Genomic DNA, 14704 nt, shown 5'->3' on the forward strand with positions numbered 1-14704 from the left:
TCAGGGCTGAACGCGCCACGCCAGGGTCACGACGGCCGACGGCCGGAGAGGGTTTGTGTTTCGGTTTCTGCGCTGCTCCCAGCAGGCTTCCTTCTTACCCCCTGATTCGCAGAGGTTGCTTCCCCACTGGTTACTGCTTGTTCTCCGGGGAGTTTTCCATTAAAAGATTAAACCCGGATGTCAGTGCTCTTTGATTTTTTTCTTCCAAAGTTGAAATAAGGTAACATAACTGTCAGGAAAAATGCTGCAAATGAAGCGTTCTTTACATGCCCTGTTTGGTGGGAGGAAAGCCTTTATTTCCTGGGTTGTCACTTACTTGAAAGGTAGCACTGAAGCTGCAGGATGAGGCCCGCATCCTCTGCCCTCCGGCCTCTGATCCAGGGTCCAGGCACAGGGAGGGGCTGCTCTCCTCCTCCTCCTCCTCCTCCTCTCTGCCCCTCCCCTCCGCTTTCCCCCTCCCCTCCCCCTCTGCTTTACCCCCCTCCTCCTCTCCCCCTCCCTGTTTCCCTCCCCTCCCCCTTAGCCCCTCCTTCTCCTCCTCCTCCTCTCCCCCTTCCCCTCCCTGCCCTCCCGCTCCCCTTTGCCCCCACCACACCTCCTTCTCCTCCTCCATTGCACTAATCACCTCCTGGCCCAGGCACGTCTCCCGCGGGTCCCCGTGGCCTCGTAGGAAAGCTGGTCCAGGGCTGAGGTCTCCCTGCAGCCTCGGGGTCAGGGTCCCGGGAAGCCTGAGGCCTGGGGACCCGTGTTGGCTGTGCTGTCCACGCGCTGAGTTTAACCGAGGGGCTGACCCGACCTGCGGGAGCCCTGGGATCCGGGGGAGATTCGGGGTTTTATTTTGTATTTTTCAGTAATACCAATTCTAGGTCCTTTGACCTGACACATTAGTGTCGTCTCAGGACTTAAAAAAAATATTTAATTCCTAGGTTAGACTCCCCCCCCGCCACCGCAAGTCCTCAAATATCCTGACCCCAGAGTTGAGACAGTGTGTGGGAATCTGAATTTTGGGAGAAGCCTGGCCCAAATTTGACCATCCGCAGTTTGGGGGTGTCTGGGTCGTGGGGTGCCACCCTCGTTTCAGAGGGAGGGGTCGTCGCTGCGGCCGCGTGTGCTTGTGCTTTAACTCCGGACTCAGCTGCCTTTTACACACATCACTTTCTTCCTTAAGTGTCCTTGAAGGTTGCTTTTTGCCTTCATTTTGTGAAGGAGCAGCCCTTTTGCAGGGAGAGGAGTCGCTCCCTTGCGGATGTCGGTGACTTGACGAGAGGCGCGCCCTCGGAGGATGTGCTTTCTGCCGCCAGGTGGCGCCGCGGTTCCCGGGATGGGGCTGCCGGGGGTGGGGTTAGGAGCAGTCTTGTAATTTCTATGCTCCGCTCTCCGGAGTTTTTGCACCTGGAATTGACGTCGGTAATTTACTCTCTGCGTTCTTAGCCTTGTAGGCTTCGAATGGCCTCAAAACAAAACAAAACTATACCTCCACCTTCCAAAAGTTTTTTTTTTTTTAATAACTTTGGAATAATGATTTTAGATATGTTGGTAATAGCATTCTTTGAGTTAAGACTGGAAGGTTTTTTTTCCATGCTTAACGTATACATGAAATACCATGTAATTCCGTGCTCGGCGCATAAAATACAATCCGTTAATTCAGTCCATTACTGTTGGATGAGTGAATGAAATTGTTGTCAATGCCATAATTTAACTGTGTTGCTGTAGTTGTGGTTTATAATTTGAGGTTTACAAATAACAGAATTGTAGTGATGGGGGACCGACGTTTTGTGCCCATAATGGTAGGTAGTTAATGCACTAATATATTTTAAGGCCTTGGGAGTTTTCACTTATGGACTGTCTTGAAAACAAAAAACTTTTTTGTCCACAAGCCTCAACAGAAGTCAAATTTATCTGTTGTGTTTTCTGAGGCAGGTTTTGACTGTTGTCTTTTCAAATTCTCAACAGGTCGTAAGAAGATATATTCTGGGTTCGGTTGTCGACAGTGAAAAGAGCTACGTGGACGCTCTTATGAGGATTTTGGAGGTAACTAAATGCCATATTGTATAATGGATATGTTTCGTGAACCTATGAATTATAAGATACTCAAATTGGCAAAATTCTTAAAAGAATCTGAGAATTGTGTCTGTGTATTGACATCAAAAGTTGCGTGGTTTGTTTGGACACAAACGCAGTTGCACAGGTGAGTTTCTCCGTGTTCTTTCACGAACCCTGAGAAAAGCCTGGGCCGTCCTTGTGCGTTTCTAACTCAGCAATACGAGAAGCCGCTGTCTGAGATGGAACCCAAGATCCTGAGTGAGAGGAAGCTGAAGGCGGTCTTCTACCGGGTCAAGGAGGTCCTGCAGTGCCACTGCATGTTCCAGATCGCGCTGGCCAGCCGCGTGGCCGAGTGGGACTCGGTGGAGATGATCGGAGACGTCTTCGTGGCCTCGGTAACCGAGCCGGCGTGCCCAGAGGGTCTGCGGGGCTCCCCTGGGCTCAGGGCCCCTCCCTTCTCGCACGGATGCCTCAGGGTGGGTGTCCTGCCGGCCTGAGCCCAGCTGCACCCCACGGCGCCCCGGCCGACACTGCGGAGCTCTCCGCGGGGGCCGGTCTGAGCTCGGGAAGCTGCGCACGCGTGTGCGCCCAGGGGAAGGATGTAGAGAGAAACGTCCAGAGGCTCCGGGGGAGCTGCCCCTGGAACACTTCAGACTACACACCGTCAGAGGCATCACAGGCAATTTGACGATGGTTTCGTCGCCAAGTCAGGGCCCTGCTTGTGAACGGTTTTGTGGGGTTGTCGGCTTTAAGCCCTCACAGGGTCTCACCCCTCCTGGGAACCGCCTTGTGGGAAGATACCCACCTGTTTCCCTCAGCCCTGTGCTCCCTGACCTGGTGTCCCGTTGTGCGGACGCAGCCTCCGGGCCCCGCGGTGACACAGGACGCAAGGGGACACGAGCTGGTCCCACAGCTGCGCTGACCTTTCCCAGCAGGAGCTGCCGCAGCCCTGAGCTCCAGCGCTGGGTGGCTCCGAGCCATTATCTTCGGCCCATTTGTGAATCGTCCACACTGTGGACTGGCTAGTTTTCCATCTAGAGGTAGCAGAGGGATTCTGAAGTTGATTGAGGGCAGCGCTGTCAAGGGACAAGAGCTTGAAAGATTTTTAAGTGTCCGTACACTTAGAGGAATGCTGTCATGTGATACGTGAAACCTTTTTTCTGTATATTCTGTGCATGTGCTTAATGAGGTATATAAAGTATGCTTTGAACATATTGTGGAAAGAGAGTTCTTACTAAAATTAATTTGCATAATCCCCTTCAGTGATCTTTATGAAAAACAAAAAAGAGATATTGGACATTTTCTTTTTTTTTTGCATTTCTGCCTATTTTATATATTAGTTTCAACTCTTAGTCTATCCTTCTTAAAATGTTTACCTTGGGAACATTTTTTTAATGTAGAAGAAAATCTTTTTAAAACATATATAATTTAGATGAAAGCATTTCTTCTCTAAGTGGCCACACATCTACTTATGGGAATTGCTGTCCGTCCTCAAGAATATGTGGGATCTTAGAAGAATAAAAGGGAGTGAGGCCAATGTCTCTGCCTCTGGAAACCTTTGCGCTTCCGGGAAAATTGGGCAGTGGACCTATGTGGCGTTGCCCCTCAGCCTGGGGAAACAGGTGCGGTCAGCTGTCCTCCCCTGAGCATCTCCAGGGGATGGTTAGGTCAGGATGCTGGGACCCCACATGCTGAGGTGCAGGACACTCCGTCCTGGAGGTGAAATCCACAAAGTGCCAGTCAGCAGGAATTTAAAGGACGATGTCTGTCAACACCATCTCTATACGACTGTAGTCAGGAACATTGCTTAACTGAAACCCAAACTGCCACAGTTTTGAGCAGGGCAGCCCTGAAGAGCATTGGCACATAAGATCAGCCAGCCATTGAAAAATTCCTAGCAAGTCTGCTTAAAGAAAACAATGATCACACACAGTCATAATGAAGTTTATCCTATGAAAACATCACAGTGACCGAGAGGTTATCGTTAGCACAGGTTCCAGCCTTTCATTGCAAGCTTGGGGAGGAAGCAGTTGGACTCTGCGTTATTTACATTGCTCTATTTCCTCTGTATTTCAGTTTTCCAAGTCCATGGTGCTGGATGCTTACAGTGAATACGTGAATAATTTCAGCACAGCTGTGGCAATCCTTAAGAAAACGTGTGCTACAAAACCTGCTTTTCTTGAATTTTTAAAGGTAGGCGCTTTAAAAATTTTTTGTGTGTTTTATCACCCTCTGATAACAGGTCTGATGTCAAAATACTTTGTAGTGAAATTTCAACAAACCTTCCCTCTAAATGTGTGATGTTATTTACTGTAAAGATTTTAGCACCAACAGGACCCTAGGTGTTGGATCAGTGCTAGAAAGGAAGATGAAGTTTTTAGTGACAACACAGCTCTTTGAAAATAACCTTTGTTTGCACATCCTTAGACATATGTGGACAGATGGGAGGGGTCAGAAAGTGGAGGTCAGACCCCAAACCAAGCAGCCAGCTGTTGCTCAGCACAGGGTTAGGAGTGACAGAAGGTGGTTTCGGATTCGGTCGGGGGCTCCTTGGCTTCTTTGGGTCAGGCCGTGAGCAGACCCCCTAAAGATGAGCCCCCGTGGTGGGTAGGGGGGCTGCATGGTCTGTTCCTCCTCTGACGTCGGGTGGGGGGCTCCCCATCCTCCCGGGAAGGGCAGCTGCGGAGAGTCCCCGGTGGGTGTTGATGGGTGACATTGAATCAGCGGCATCCCCATCAAAAGACACCCGTCACAGGCTGGGACGTAAACGTGCCCAGAGGGCTCGCCGCCCGTGGAACCAGGATAAAGTTCCCCTTCAGATACTGAGTCCCCGGGGCCGGAGTTTCATCTACCTGAGGCTCCAGTTTGCATTATGACCTGGGACCAAAGCCTGTTCCTGTTACCTGAACTGTGTCCTTGGAAGGTTCTGCCACCTGCACAGTGAACCCTGGGGGGTATCCTCGCCCAGGGTGAAGGCTTATTTAGGCTGAGCTATACCCCCCTCCCTCTCATGTGATATAGTGGCTCCCACTGAGGCAGGACCGGGGTGGAGGTGGCCCGTCCTGAGATCGACCCGCCTCTGGAAAGCTGTGGTCGGCGCTCTGGCCTTCCCCCGTCACAGCAGGAGAAAGGAAACATGGGACGATCTAAAGTATACTTTTTCTGAGGAGTTTGTTGTGGTCCTGCTGGCCGACAGGACCTGACGGGAGGCCACTGCAGCCCCACCGTCAGGCCGCCAGCCCCCGGCGGCCTGGGAAGGCAGGCCATCCAGTCTCCTGTCCTCCCCCAGGCGCCTGGTGTCCACGAGGTCAAGCCGGGCTCCGGGCTCCGCACCACGCGGCCCCTCAGCTGGAGAGAGCTGGGGACTCCTCCCCAGTTTGTAAATGGTCAGCCTGGGGCATCCCCTCCTGCCAGAGAAGCCCCCCTGCGGAGGAAGGGGGGCGCCTGGCCCTGGACTCCCTCCCCCCTGGCCTCCCCTGGGGAGACTTGCCAGGACACAGACACACCCCAGCCGCGCCCCGAGTCTTCACGGCAGAGCGAGGGCTGAAGTGGGGAGGTTTGTCCCAATGCGGGACAAGCCGTGGCGGCCGCAGGGACTGCGCCCCAGGCGCAGGGCAGGTGCCTTTAGGGGCCCGTGCTACTCCAACTTGGGATTCTGTCACTTTCTTCTTCTTTCTTTTTTTTTTTGTAGCTGCACTTTGTTGTGATTGTAGAATCTTAAAAACTAGTTTGACTCTTAGAGTATTGAAATTAGCTCATAAATGGCTCTTAACACATCAAATAAAAACATTGAAGGTTTCAGTTCAGAAAGCAGCCAGGGCTCGCTGCAGACTGAATGACGTCAGCGTGCACTGGCGGCGTGTGAGGTGTAGACGGTGTTTGGAGCAGGTTTGGAGGCAGCCTCTCTGTGGAGAGGAGCAGGTGCGAGCTCCCCCGGGGGCTGCGTCCCGGCGGGAGCCGCGAGTGCCGGCCCTTTGTCACCCCACAGCAGTGCCAGGAGTCCAGCCCTGACCGCGTCACGCTGCACAGCCTGATGACGAAGCCCATCCAGAGGTTCCCGCAGTTCATCCTGCTGCTCCAGGTGAGGCCTCCTGCGCGATTCGGCCAGTGGTCCCGTCCTGCCGTCGTCCGTCCCTCCATGTCCAAGCATCTCCTCGTGCAGATGCCGGGCTCTCAGCTGCCCCCGCTCCCGGGTCGCTTACATCAGGGCGGGGCCGGGGGCGGCGAGACCCCAGCCTGCAGCTGCCGGTCCCTCTGGCCCCCGCCCGTCCTGAGCTCCTCTCCTGGGCCCGTCGGGACCCCCCTCATCAGCATAGACTCTGGGGGGTGAGAGAGGCTTCTTAGGAACACCAGACGTCCCCCATCACTCAGGAAATTACGAGGGCTTTAGGGGCCCTGGGCCAGGGGCCTGAACTGGGGCAAAGCCGAGTGAGTTTTCATTAACCACACACGCTCGTGCACTGGGGGCCGGACTGGTCACCAGGCAGGTAGACACCAGATGTCCAGGGTCCTGCTCTGGGGTCAAGTGTGTGCCCAGAGGGGAGGGGCAGGCCCAGGAAGCTGCCGGTCAGCGGCGGAGCCAACCCGCTGCTTGGGGAGTGGGAGCTGCGCAGAGAGATTTCCCAGATACTCCGACCCTACGTTTTCTTAGACCAAGAATTCTCAGTTAGGTGCGTGCGTTGATTTAAAGAGTAGAGCTGGCTTTGAGTGCAGATATAAAGCATCGTCGGATCCGGAAGGCCTTGCCCTGCCGTGTGATGCACCGTCAGGCCCCCGAGACCTGGGACCCGCGCGCCTTGCAGGCTCAGGGCTCACCCTCCTTAGATGAGCGTCAGGCGTTTGAATCGGTTATTTCCGAGGAGGGTCTGCGGTGGCCTCCGCCTCTCCTGGTTTCTCAGTGACACTCAGCTCGTTTCTATAGTTAAATCAGGCGACTTGTTGGCTCGCCTGGTCATTAAAAGTGATGAAAGATGAACCGTGAAATCATCCCCAGGGACAGAGAGGGTGCATCAAAGGCCTGAGGCCTCGATGGGCCCACCCGTCACACGGTTCCAAATTTTAAAAATTGGTCCTTGTAAGAAGTTTGCTCTTTCCTTTTATTTTTATTTTTACTTACCTCTAAATGTTTCAGTTTGCTGAGCAGTAACAAATGAAAATTCTTGAAGTCCGAATCCAGTTACGATAGACTCTAGGGTTTTGGTTTAAGCACACATCCTCGTGGACAGATGCGGCCGCTTGGCCTGGCCCTTCCCGGGTTCCTTAGAGCTTCCTGTACAGCTGGTCCCCTCCGCCCACTCCCCCCCGCCCCACCTGGGCGCCAGCCCCCAACCCTCCAGGGCAGAAAACAGCTTTCACCCCGGCCTGATGGCAGCACAGCACCCAGACGGCTGGTCCCAGGTTTGTGTGAACGCGGTTCCCGCGGGCAGGTGTTCAGTCCTTCCTGCTGTCTGAGCACAGGCAGTTCACAGGGGCAGGGGGCTCAGACAGGGCAGGGCTGGTTCCTAGGAGAACGCAGTGGGCGTCAGAGAGGGGCGGTTTCTGTACTTCTGTATTTCCATACTTCAGAGATACCTACAGGTCCGTGTGCAGGGACCCCGCTTTGCGGGTAAGATGCTCCTGGGAGTTGTTCCCGGAGAGGAGTGGGGTGGAAGATGGGGCAGGCACTCCCCTCCCGCCGAGCTCCGAGCCCTGCTGCGTCTGCATGCGCTGAAGGGGCAGTGAAGGGGGATGGCGTGGAGGGGCCCGTGCCTCTGACCCCCGGCCACTCCCCTGCCTCTCCTCGTCTCACCACACCTGACCCTCCTCGGCTCTCGGGGCCTGTTACCTGTAGTTGCGATGACCCTATAGCCGTCCCCCAGAGCTTGGGATCACGCTGTGCCCCTGGCTTTTCTGGGCCTGCCGGTTTCCACTACGTGGTCCCCCAGGAGCCTTTGTCTTTATCCCGACTCCCGTGTTCTCCCCCGTATTGTACCCCGATAAGTAACAGCCTGGCGGCCGCCGCGCACCCCTCTTTCCTCCGCTCAGCTGTCCGTCCACGTGCGGCGCTGGTTCTGCGGATGGTGCTGGGATCCGGGCGGGCGCGACCCGGCTGCCCGGCTGGTACCAGAGCTCCTGTGAGGATGATTCATTTGCCTTGTAGGGTTTGATGTGGTTCACGGGGAAACGATCGCGTGGAGCAGTGTGTGTTGTTCATTCACACGGGGAACATGCGATCGTTCGGCGAGTTCTTTCCAGACCAAAAAGAACAGGAAGCTTAAAAAGACAGTGCTCTGCTGCTGAAGCTCCCGGGGGCGGGCGGGCCGGGTGGCCCGGGCAGGGAGGCCTCGGTCTTGCTCGCCCTTCTCTGCGAGGCAAGGTGACTGCACCCGGTGCGTAGACGTCCCCCTTGAACGTTGACTCAGAGCCTGGAGTTGGCTCTCACCACTCTCGCGGTGCCGTCGGTGCCCGTGCTGTGCTCCTGCAGGGCCCCCCCGCTCCGCCCGAACCAACGGCTCAGAGCTGGGCGCTCAGGACGCAGACCCGCCGGCGGGAAGGGGACTCCGGCCGTCTGTGGGTCCGCTGGTCTGGCTCACGCTGAGAACAGCAGCCTGACCATCACCAGAGAGCAGAGATTTCTGAGGTCCTGGCGAGCTCGCAGTAGGGATGGGTCCCTTCCTGGAAAACGGTGTCTTGTTTCCATTCCCATCCCCGTTTAATAAGGCAGTTTTGTTTTTGCAAAAGGAGCTTTGAACGTTCAGCCAAATTGTGACTCACTGAGTTTGTTACCCTTTCCCAGGGCTTACTTTATTCCCCAGAAGCAGCGGATGCCAGGGCCAGCCTCCGGCTGCCAGAGTCGCAGGATGCTGTCGGTGGGGGGCGGTGTGTGGTGACCACCCGCTGCTCCCACCCCCACATCACACGTCTGCCTCCCCTCTGCCTTGTTTCTCCTCAAGGACATGCTGAAGAACACGCCCCGAGGACACCCCGACCGTCTGCCCCTCCAGATGGCGCTGACGGAGCTTGAGACACTGGCAGAGAAATTAAACGAGAGGAAGAGGGACGCTGATCAACGCTGCGAAATCAAACAAATAGCAAAAGCCATAAACGAGCGGTACCTGAACAAGGTTGAGAGTTTTCCACTCTGTGCTGGGGCTGCTCTGCTTCGTGCTAATGAGCCTTCGCTCTCTGAGCCACTTATTACTAACCTCCTGGAACCTCTCGGCGAGTCCCTTGGCCCAGAGTTCTTGACTGAGGGTCCATGGAGAGCCTCGGGGTCACGAACGCTGCAAAGTGTGCACAAAGCCTTCGTAGTCTGTGCATTTTCTCAGGAAAGGGGCTCGTAGGTTGACTAGGTCCTCAAATGGACCCAGGACCCCAAAAAGGTTAAGAGCCACTCTTTTAGCTGAATTTTACTTTCAAAATGCAGTGTTTCATCTTAGTCCTACTTGAAGCATAGACATTCGCATGCATTCTTACTTGTATCCACGGTGCGTGCACTGGGCTGTATTTATCGTGAAGAAGGGACGCAGAACACAGCATGAAAGCAGTTCCTCAGCAAAGCTGTACCTCAGCTTCATATTTACAAAGCCATTTTCCTGCCACCATAATCCAATTTCACATAGGCTTTGCCGTTTTTATCTGAAGCTGTAGTCCACAGGAAGAGGTTAATGGATGTGAGCTGTGTTAAATAATTTTGTTTTGTCGGCAGGGGTACTTTCCTACTGGATACTGACACCCAGTGATTTAACTACAAGAACTTTATTGTCATATGTTTTAAGCTTAGGTTTTCCCTGATTCTCCAAAGGATTTGTACAGGAATTTTTATAAGCAGAAAATTCCCTTCACTGATATTCTCGAGGTGGCTCATGTTGTTTAAAATCCTGCTTCCCTATGGTACCCGAATGTCTGGGAACCCACGACAGTCCGAGGGCCCTCAGAGGTGACGCATTGCTTGCCGTTGCGCTAGTGAGGATGCAACCTCATCCCCGTGAGGTCGGCCGGCCAGTGTGGACGTCTGGGCCAAGGACTCCGGATTTCCTTCTGGGCTGAACGGCTAAAATAAGTTCTGTATGACCTATGTCACTTTACTAATTAATATGAAGCCTCTTTCCAAAGAACCAAGAGTACTTTGTTTGGCTCAGAGAAGTAAAACATGGCAAACCATGAGCAGTCAGGACGTTCTCTTCAGTATGCTGTCCTCGGGAAAAGTAAAATCACAGAATAATGACTTTCACTTACAGACATTCCCGGTTGATACGGTGTCCTAAGTAACGGAAGGGTTGGGGTGACCGTCTGTAAGGATTGGAGCGTGTATTCCGAGGAGTCACTGAAAGAGAGAGAACACATTGAGTGACAGGTGAAAACCAGCAGAGCCCTCGTGGCTGTGTCAGCATCTCATAGCTAGAGAAACTGCTCACATAAGGAAGTGAGATCCCTGCCACTGTGTAGATTCCTTAAAAAAAAAAAAGCCACTTTTTGAACTCTATACCGTACGTGCACGAAGCGTGATTGGGAATAGAGGGATCATCTGTAGAGAAAAAAGAGTCTATAAAACCTTGACGTTGTCTGCTCGTGTATTTTGCCAGGCTTCATTCTCATCGTTCTTCTTTTTCTCGGTGGTCTTTGAATGTCCAGCTTCTCAGCAGCGGGAGTCGCTACCTTGTCCGCTCCGACGACGTGATAGAAACCGTCTACAACGACCGGGGGGAGATCGTGAAAACCAAGGAGCGCCGGCTCTTCATGCTGAATGACGTGCTCATGTGCGCCACGGTCAGCGCCCGGTAGGTCAGCGCCCGGCAGGTCAGCGCCCGGCAGGTTAGCGCCCAGTAGGTCAGCGCCCGGCAGGTCAGCACCCAGTAGGTCAGCGCCCAGTAGGTCAGTGTCCAGTAAGATGCACGGCCCCGCGGGGAGCTCCATGGTCACAGGCGGTCTGTGTCTCAGTGCGCGGATGCCTTCTCTTCCCCTTCACTCTGTACAGATGTGTGTGCAGAGCTCAGCCTCTCGTCCTGTGACTTGCATGGGTCCGGGGAAGGTCCCCGACTCACTGCTGGTGGAGCTGAGGGGCGCGTGGGTGGGTTTTCTCTGTAAACGTCAGGCAGGTGTCAGAGCTGGAAACTGAACCGAACTCCATTTCTAGCCGTCCTGAATCAGCTGTGGTTCCTGTCCGTATCATCGTTCAAATCCTTTCTCATTAGTTGTTCCTCTATAAATATGTTTTTGTGGTTTTTCTTATTAAATTTGGGTATATTTACACTCTGTGAAAACCCACCGTGGAACCGCGTGGTCAGTGCTGGTGAGAACGCCAGAAGCACTCGAGCCCGCGGTTCAGAGGCGTCTCTCTTGAGTCTCCAAGGGATGCAGCGTCCCGTGACTGATCCCTGTGGCTGTGCCTGACACGAGGGTTTCTGCTCCTTGCAGCACCTCCCATGACAGCGGCGCCCTGACATCGACCGGCCAGAGGTATTTGTTGAAGTGGAGCGTCCCTCTCGGGCACGTGGAGGTGATAGAGTACGGCGGCAGCGAGGGCTCGGGGGAGAATGGCAGGGGTCCCGTGGTGCCCGCGCCCGAGAGCCTGGCAGTGGTGGCCGGCACCAAGCCAAGTGAGTGATGCGTCACGGACGCGCTTGCGGGTCTGGGGCCGCCATAGCTCTGATGTAACCTGCTCGGTCCTCAGCCCCTCACCGTGTCAGGAGACCTGGTTAAGACGGTGAATCTGTCGGGTGACACGGTCCTAGGGCCCGTGCTTAACGTTGGCTGGCGCACGTGGACACACGTGCCATCCGGGAGGCTCCTCTCTGAGCCTGTCCCGTCGGGGTCCGGGGCGGGGGCCCTGCCCTGGGGATGCATTCCATCTTCCTGGTTCCCGTCCTGTCCTGCGCTTCCCGCCAGCAGCTGCGGCGGGGGCCCTGCTCTCTCCGGAGGGTGCGTTGAGTGGATGCAGAGAAGGTCCCAGAGAGCGTGGGCCTGGGTGGTGGTCTCAGCTCTGCCGCCCCTTCCTCTTCCGTCTCCACGGAGGTGGTGCCCGCCTGTGCCTTTCACAGAGAATCGGGGGAAGAGGGTCCCAGCACTTGCTCAACAGTCTCATAATACAGTTATTGTTACTAAACGGTCTGAAGATTCTAGGTCTTGAACTTGGTGTCATAATCATTACTTTCTCCTTCTGTTTTCTTTTTGTTTTGCTTTGTTTTTATCCAAGTAAAGCCTGGCTAAATTTTACTCACTCAGTGGCCTTGGCCCCTGAATTGTGGAGCACTTAAAGTACAGTGAATGGGAACTTACCATAAATTGTTTTATATGTAAAATGAGCCTTTCTATTTAAATTTATAATATTAAAAATAAGTGTGTTCAATAACCTTTTAGACTGTGTTGTTTCTGACACGTTCAGAAGGAGGCTGCTTTTGAAAGGTGCAGCTTTTCTGAGCGAACATGCACGTTCATTTGGGTTTACGGGAACAGGTCGCAGTGACTGTTGGGTCCCATCTGATGTGGGGTCTCTTTTATTGTTTGTTCTTCTTCCTCGCCTGATGTTAACAGTCTTGCGGTTTGGTGGTCTGCTTGGGATGCTAGTTCCTTGAGCATATGCTCCTAAACTCCTGAATTGCTGATGAAAAAATCATGCTCCTGTTTAAATAACGTGCATACCGTCTCAACTAACAACCGAAATACCAAACTGTATCATGGATTTTCGTAAGGAGGGACCAGCTGAGGAGTGGTTTTGGGAGGGGGACAGAGTGGGAAAGGGAGGGAGGGAGAAGCGGTCTCCAAGTTGGCTTGATTTATTAAAATTTTACTTAGTAAGAGCAACGTGAAGATTTTGTGTGTTAAATGTTCTTAAAAATCCGTTTACATTACTTGGAAGTATAGCAAATCCTATTTATGTCTTGGTTTTGTGAACAAAAATAATGCCTTTGTGTGTATTACAATGGAAGCAATCCCAAGATGGGTTTGTGATCAAGATTGCCTCATTGTGTTCAGATCTCCGAGGATGCTTTCAATCCATGAAATAGATGCTGTGTTACAGGGAACACTGCGTTCTCACGTTCAACTTCTAATTTATGGTTCGTACTGAGCCAACTTAGAATAAGATTCAAGTCAGCAGTATTAAAAAGCAGAAAGCAGGATGACTTAATTTGTAAAATATTACACGCAAGAAAGAACCTGGACTAAGTTTACTGCTGCATTTGAGCCCTAGATGTTATCACGAGCTCCTGTCAGCTATGGCAGATGCAGATACGTGGTCCCCATCGTCCCTCAGAAGAAAGTGTGTCACTCTGCAGAGCACATCTTCTTCTTCATTCTGAGTTTAAGGAGAACTTTGCTTCCAGGTTATCTAGCTGCTCACTCTGGCTTTACAACTGGTGATACTGCTAAGTCCTTAAAGGCAGGACCGAGACCACTGAGTGGTCTCCAGATAGACCTCAAGACCTGAGAAGTTGCTGTAGAATCGGGGGCCCTTGATCCATCTCCATCCAAGGATCCTCTTACTCTTATGGTTTCCATTACATGTGTGGTCGGACGCCAGGAGAACAAAGGCTAAGGTCAGAGAAGGAAAACAAAACAGTTGCTGATAATGCAGTAAAATATCTGTCTCTTGGAATAAAGGAGAGCAGAGTGAAGGTGATTGTTAATGTTTAGGCAATGCTGGCTTCTTGAGGAGAAAGAATTAAGGTGCCCATTCGTCTCTTAACAGGTCTGTATCATCAACAGATTGTGACAGTGGGAGTTTGACTGGCTGGTGTCTTGGTGCAGGTTTCCAGGTGGGGAGACTCCCGGGGAGGACATGTTCTCGGTCCAGGTGTCCTGGGAAGGGCAGTTTGCAGAGCCGCTGCCCATCCTGGTGATCACGTTGTCCAAAACTCTTTTAATAGTCCTAGTTACATGTTACTTCTTTTTAACTTTTTATTTTATTTTGGAGTATAGTTGGTTAACAATCTAATGTTGTGTTAGTTTCAGGTGTACAGCAAATGATACAGTTATACATATACATATATCTGTTCTTTTTCAGGTTCTTTTCCCTGTAAGATTTAACCTTATAGGTTATTACAAAATATTGAGTATAGTTCCCTGTGCTACACAGTAGGTCCTTGTTGGTTATCTATTTTAAATATAGCAGTGTGTACATGTCAATCCCAAACTCCCTAACTATCCTTCCCCCCGATTCTTTCCCTCTGGTTGACCTAGAGATTGTCATACTGAGTGAAGTAAGTCAGAGAAAGAGAAATATCATATGATATCACTTATATGCGGAATCCAAAAAAAAATGATACACATGAACACAATTCACCCATTTTAAGTGCAGGGTGTTACCAGTCGAGGTGCCAAGTGGACAGACAGTGCGGGGGGGTGGGGGGGGCGGGGGACAGGATGCTCTGAGTACCGAGTCTGGAGATCAGGGGCGATGCTGGCAGACGCAGTCAGCGCCGTGGGCGCAGATGTTTGCCTGGGATCCTGGTTTAGTGCTTGCCTCTGTAGTTTCCTCATCCTTAAAGTGGGTTTAATTGTTAGCTCTGAGCTGTGAAAGGGGAGTGTGGAGTAGATGGTTTTCAAAATGCCTTCTAGATTACAAGAAATGGTTTTTAACAAACTAAAGTGTGCTAATTCTGTATGTGCTGGAAGACGGGACTCAAGGCCCGTCAGCCAAGTTAGAAGTCCTGTTCCCCGTCGATATTCATGTGACTGTTCT

At 52.5% G+C, this 14704-nt stretch overlaps 1 protein-coding gene across 7 annotated transcripts in view; it reads left to right on the plus strand.

Annotated features, from left to right (window-relative positions):
• ARHGEF10 (Rho guanine nucleotide exchange factor 10) overlaps positions 1 to 14704 on the plus strand; it is an 86777-nt gene that overhangs the window by 41079 nt on the left and 30994 nt on the right. For 5 of the 7 annotated variants that reach the window (XM_057537242.1, XM_057537246.1, XM_057537245.1 and 2 more), the window contains 7 exons: positions 1954 to 2031; positions 2259 to 2438; positions 4120 to 4236; positions 6032 to 6124; positions 8976 to 9146; positions 10657 to 10802; positions 11440 to 11621. In XM_057537242.1, coding sequence (XP_057393225.1) covers positions 1954 to 2031; positions 2259 to 2438; positions 4120 to 4236; positions 6032 to 6124; positions 8976 to 9146; positions 10657 to 10802; positions 11440 to 11621 — 967 coding nt within the window. The remainder of the gene's footprint in view (positions 1 to 1953; positions 2032 to 2258; positions 2439 to 4119; positions 4237 to 6031; positions 6125 to 8975; positions 9147 to 10656; positions 10803 to 11439; positions 11622 to 14704) is intronic. The other 2 variants (XM_057537243.1, XM_057537247.1) reach the window with 2 other exon arrangements.

This window comes from Balaenoptera acutorostrata, chromosome 21 (assembly GCF_949987535.1).
Source record: "Balaenoptera acutorostrata chromosome 21, mBalAcu1.1, whole genome shotgun sequence".
In the NCBI taxonomy this organism is placed as follows: Eukaryota; Metazoa; Chordata; class Mammalia; order Artiodactyla; family Balaenopteridae; genus Balaenoptera; species Balaenoptera acutorostrata.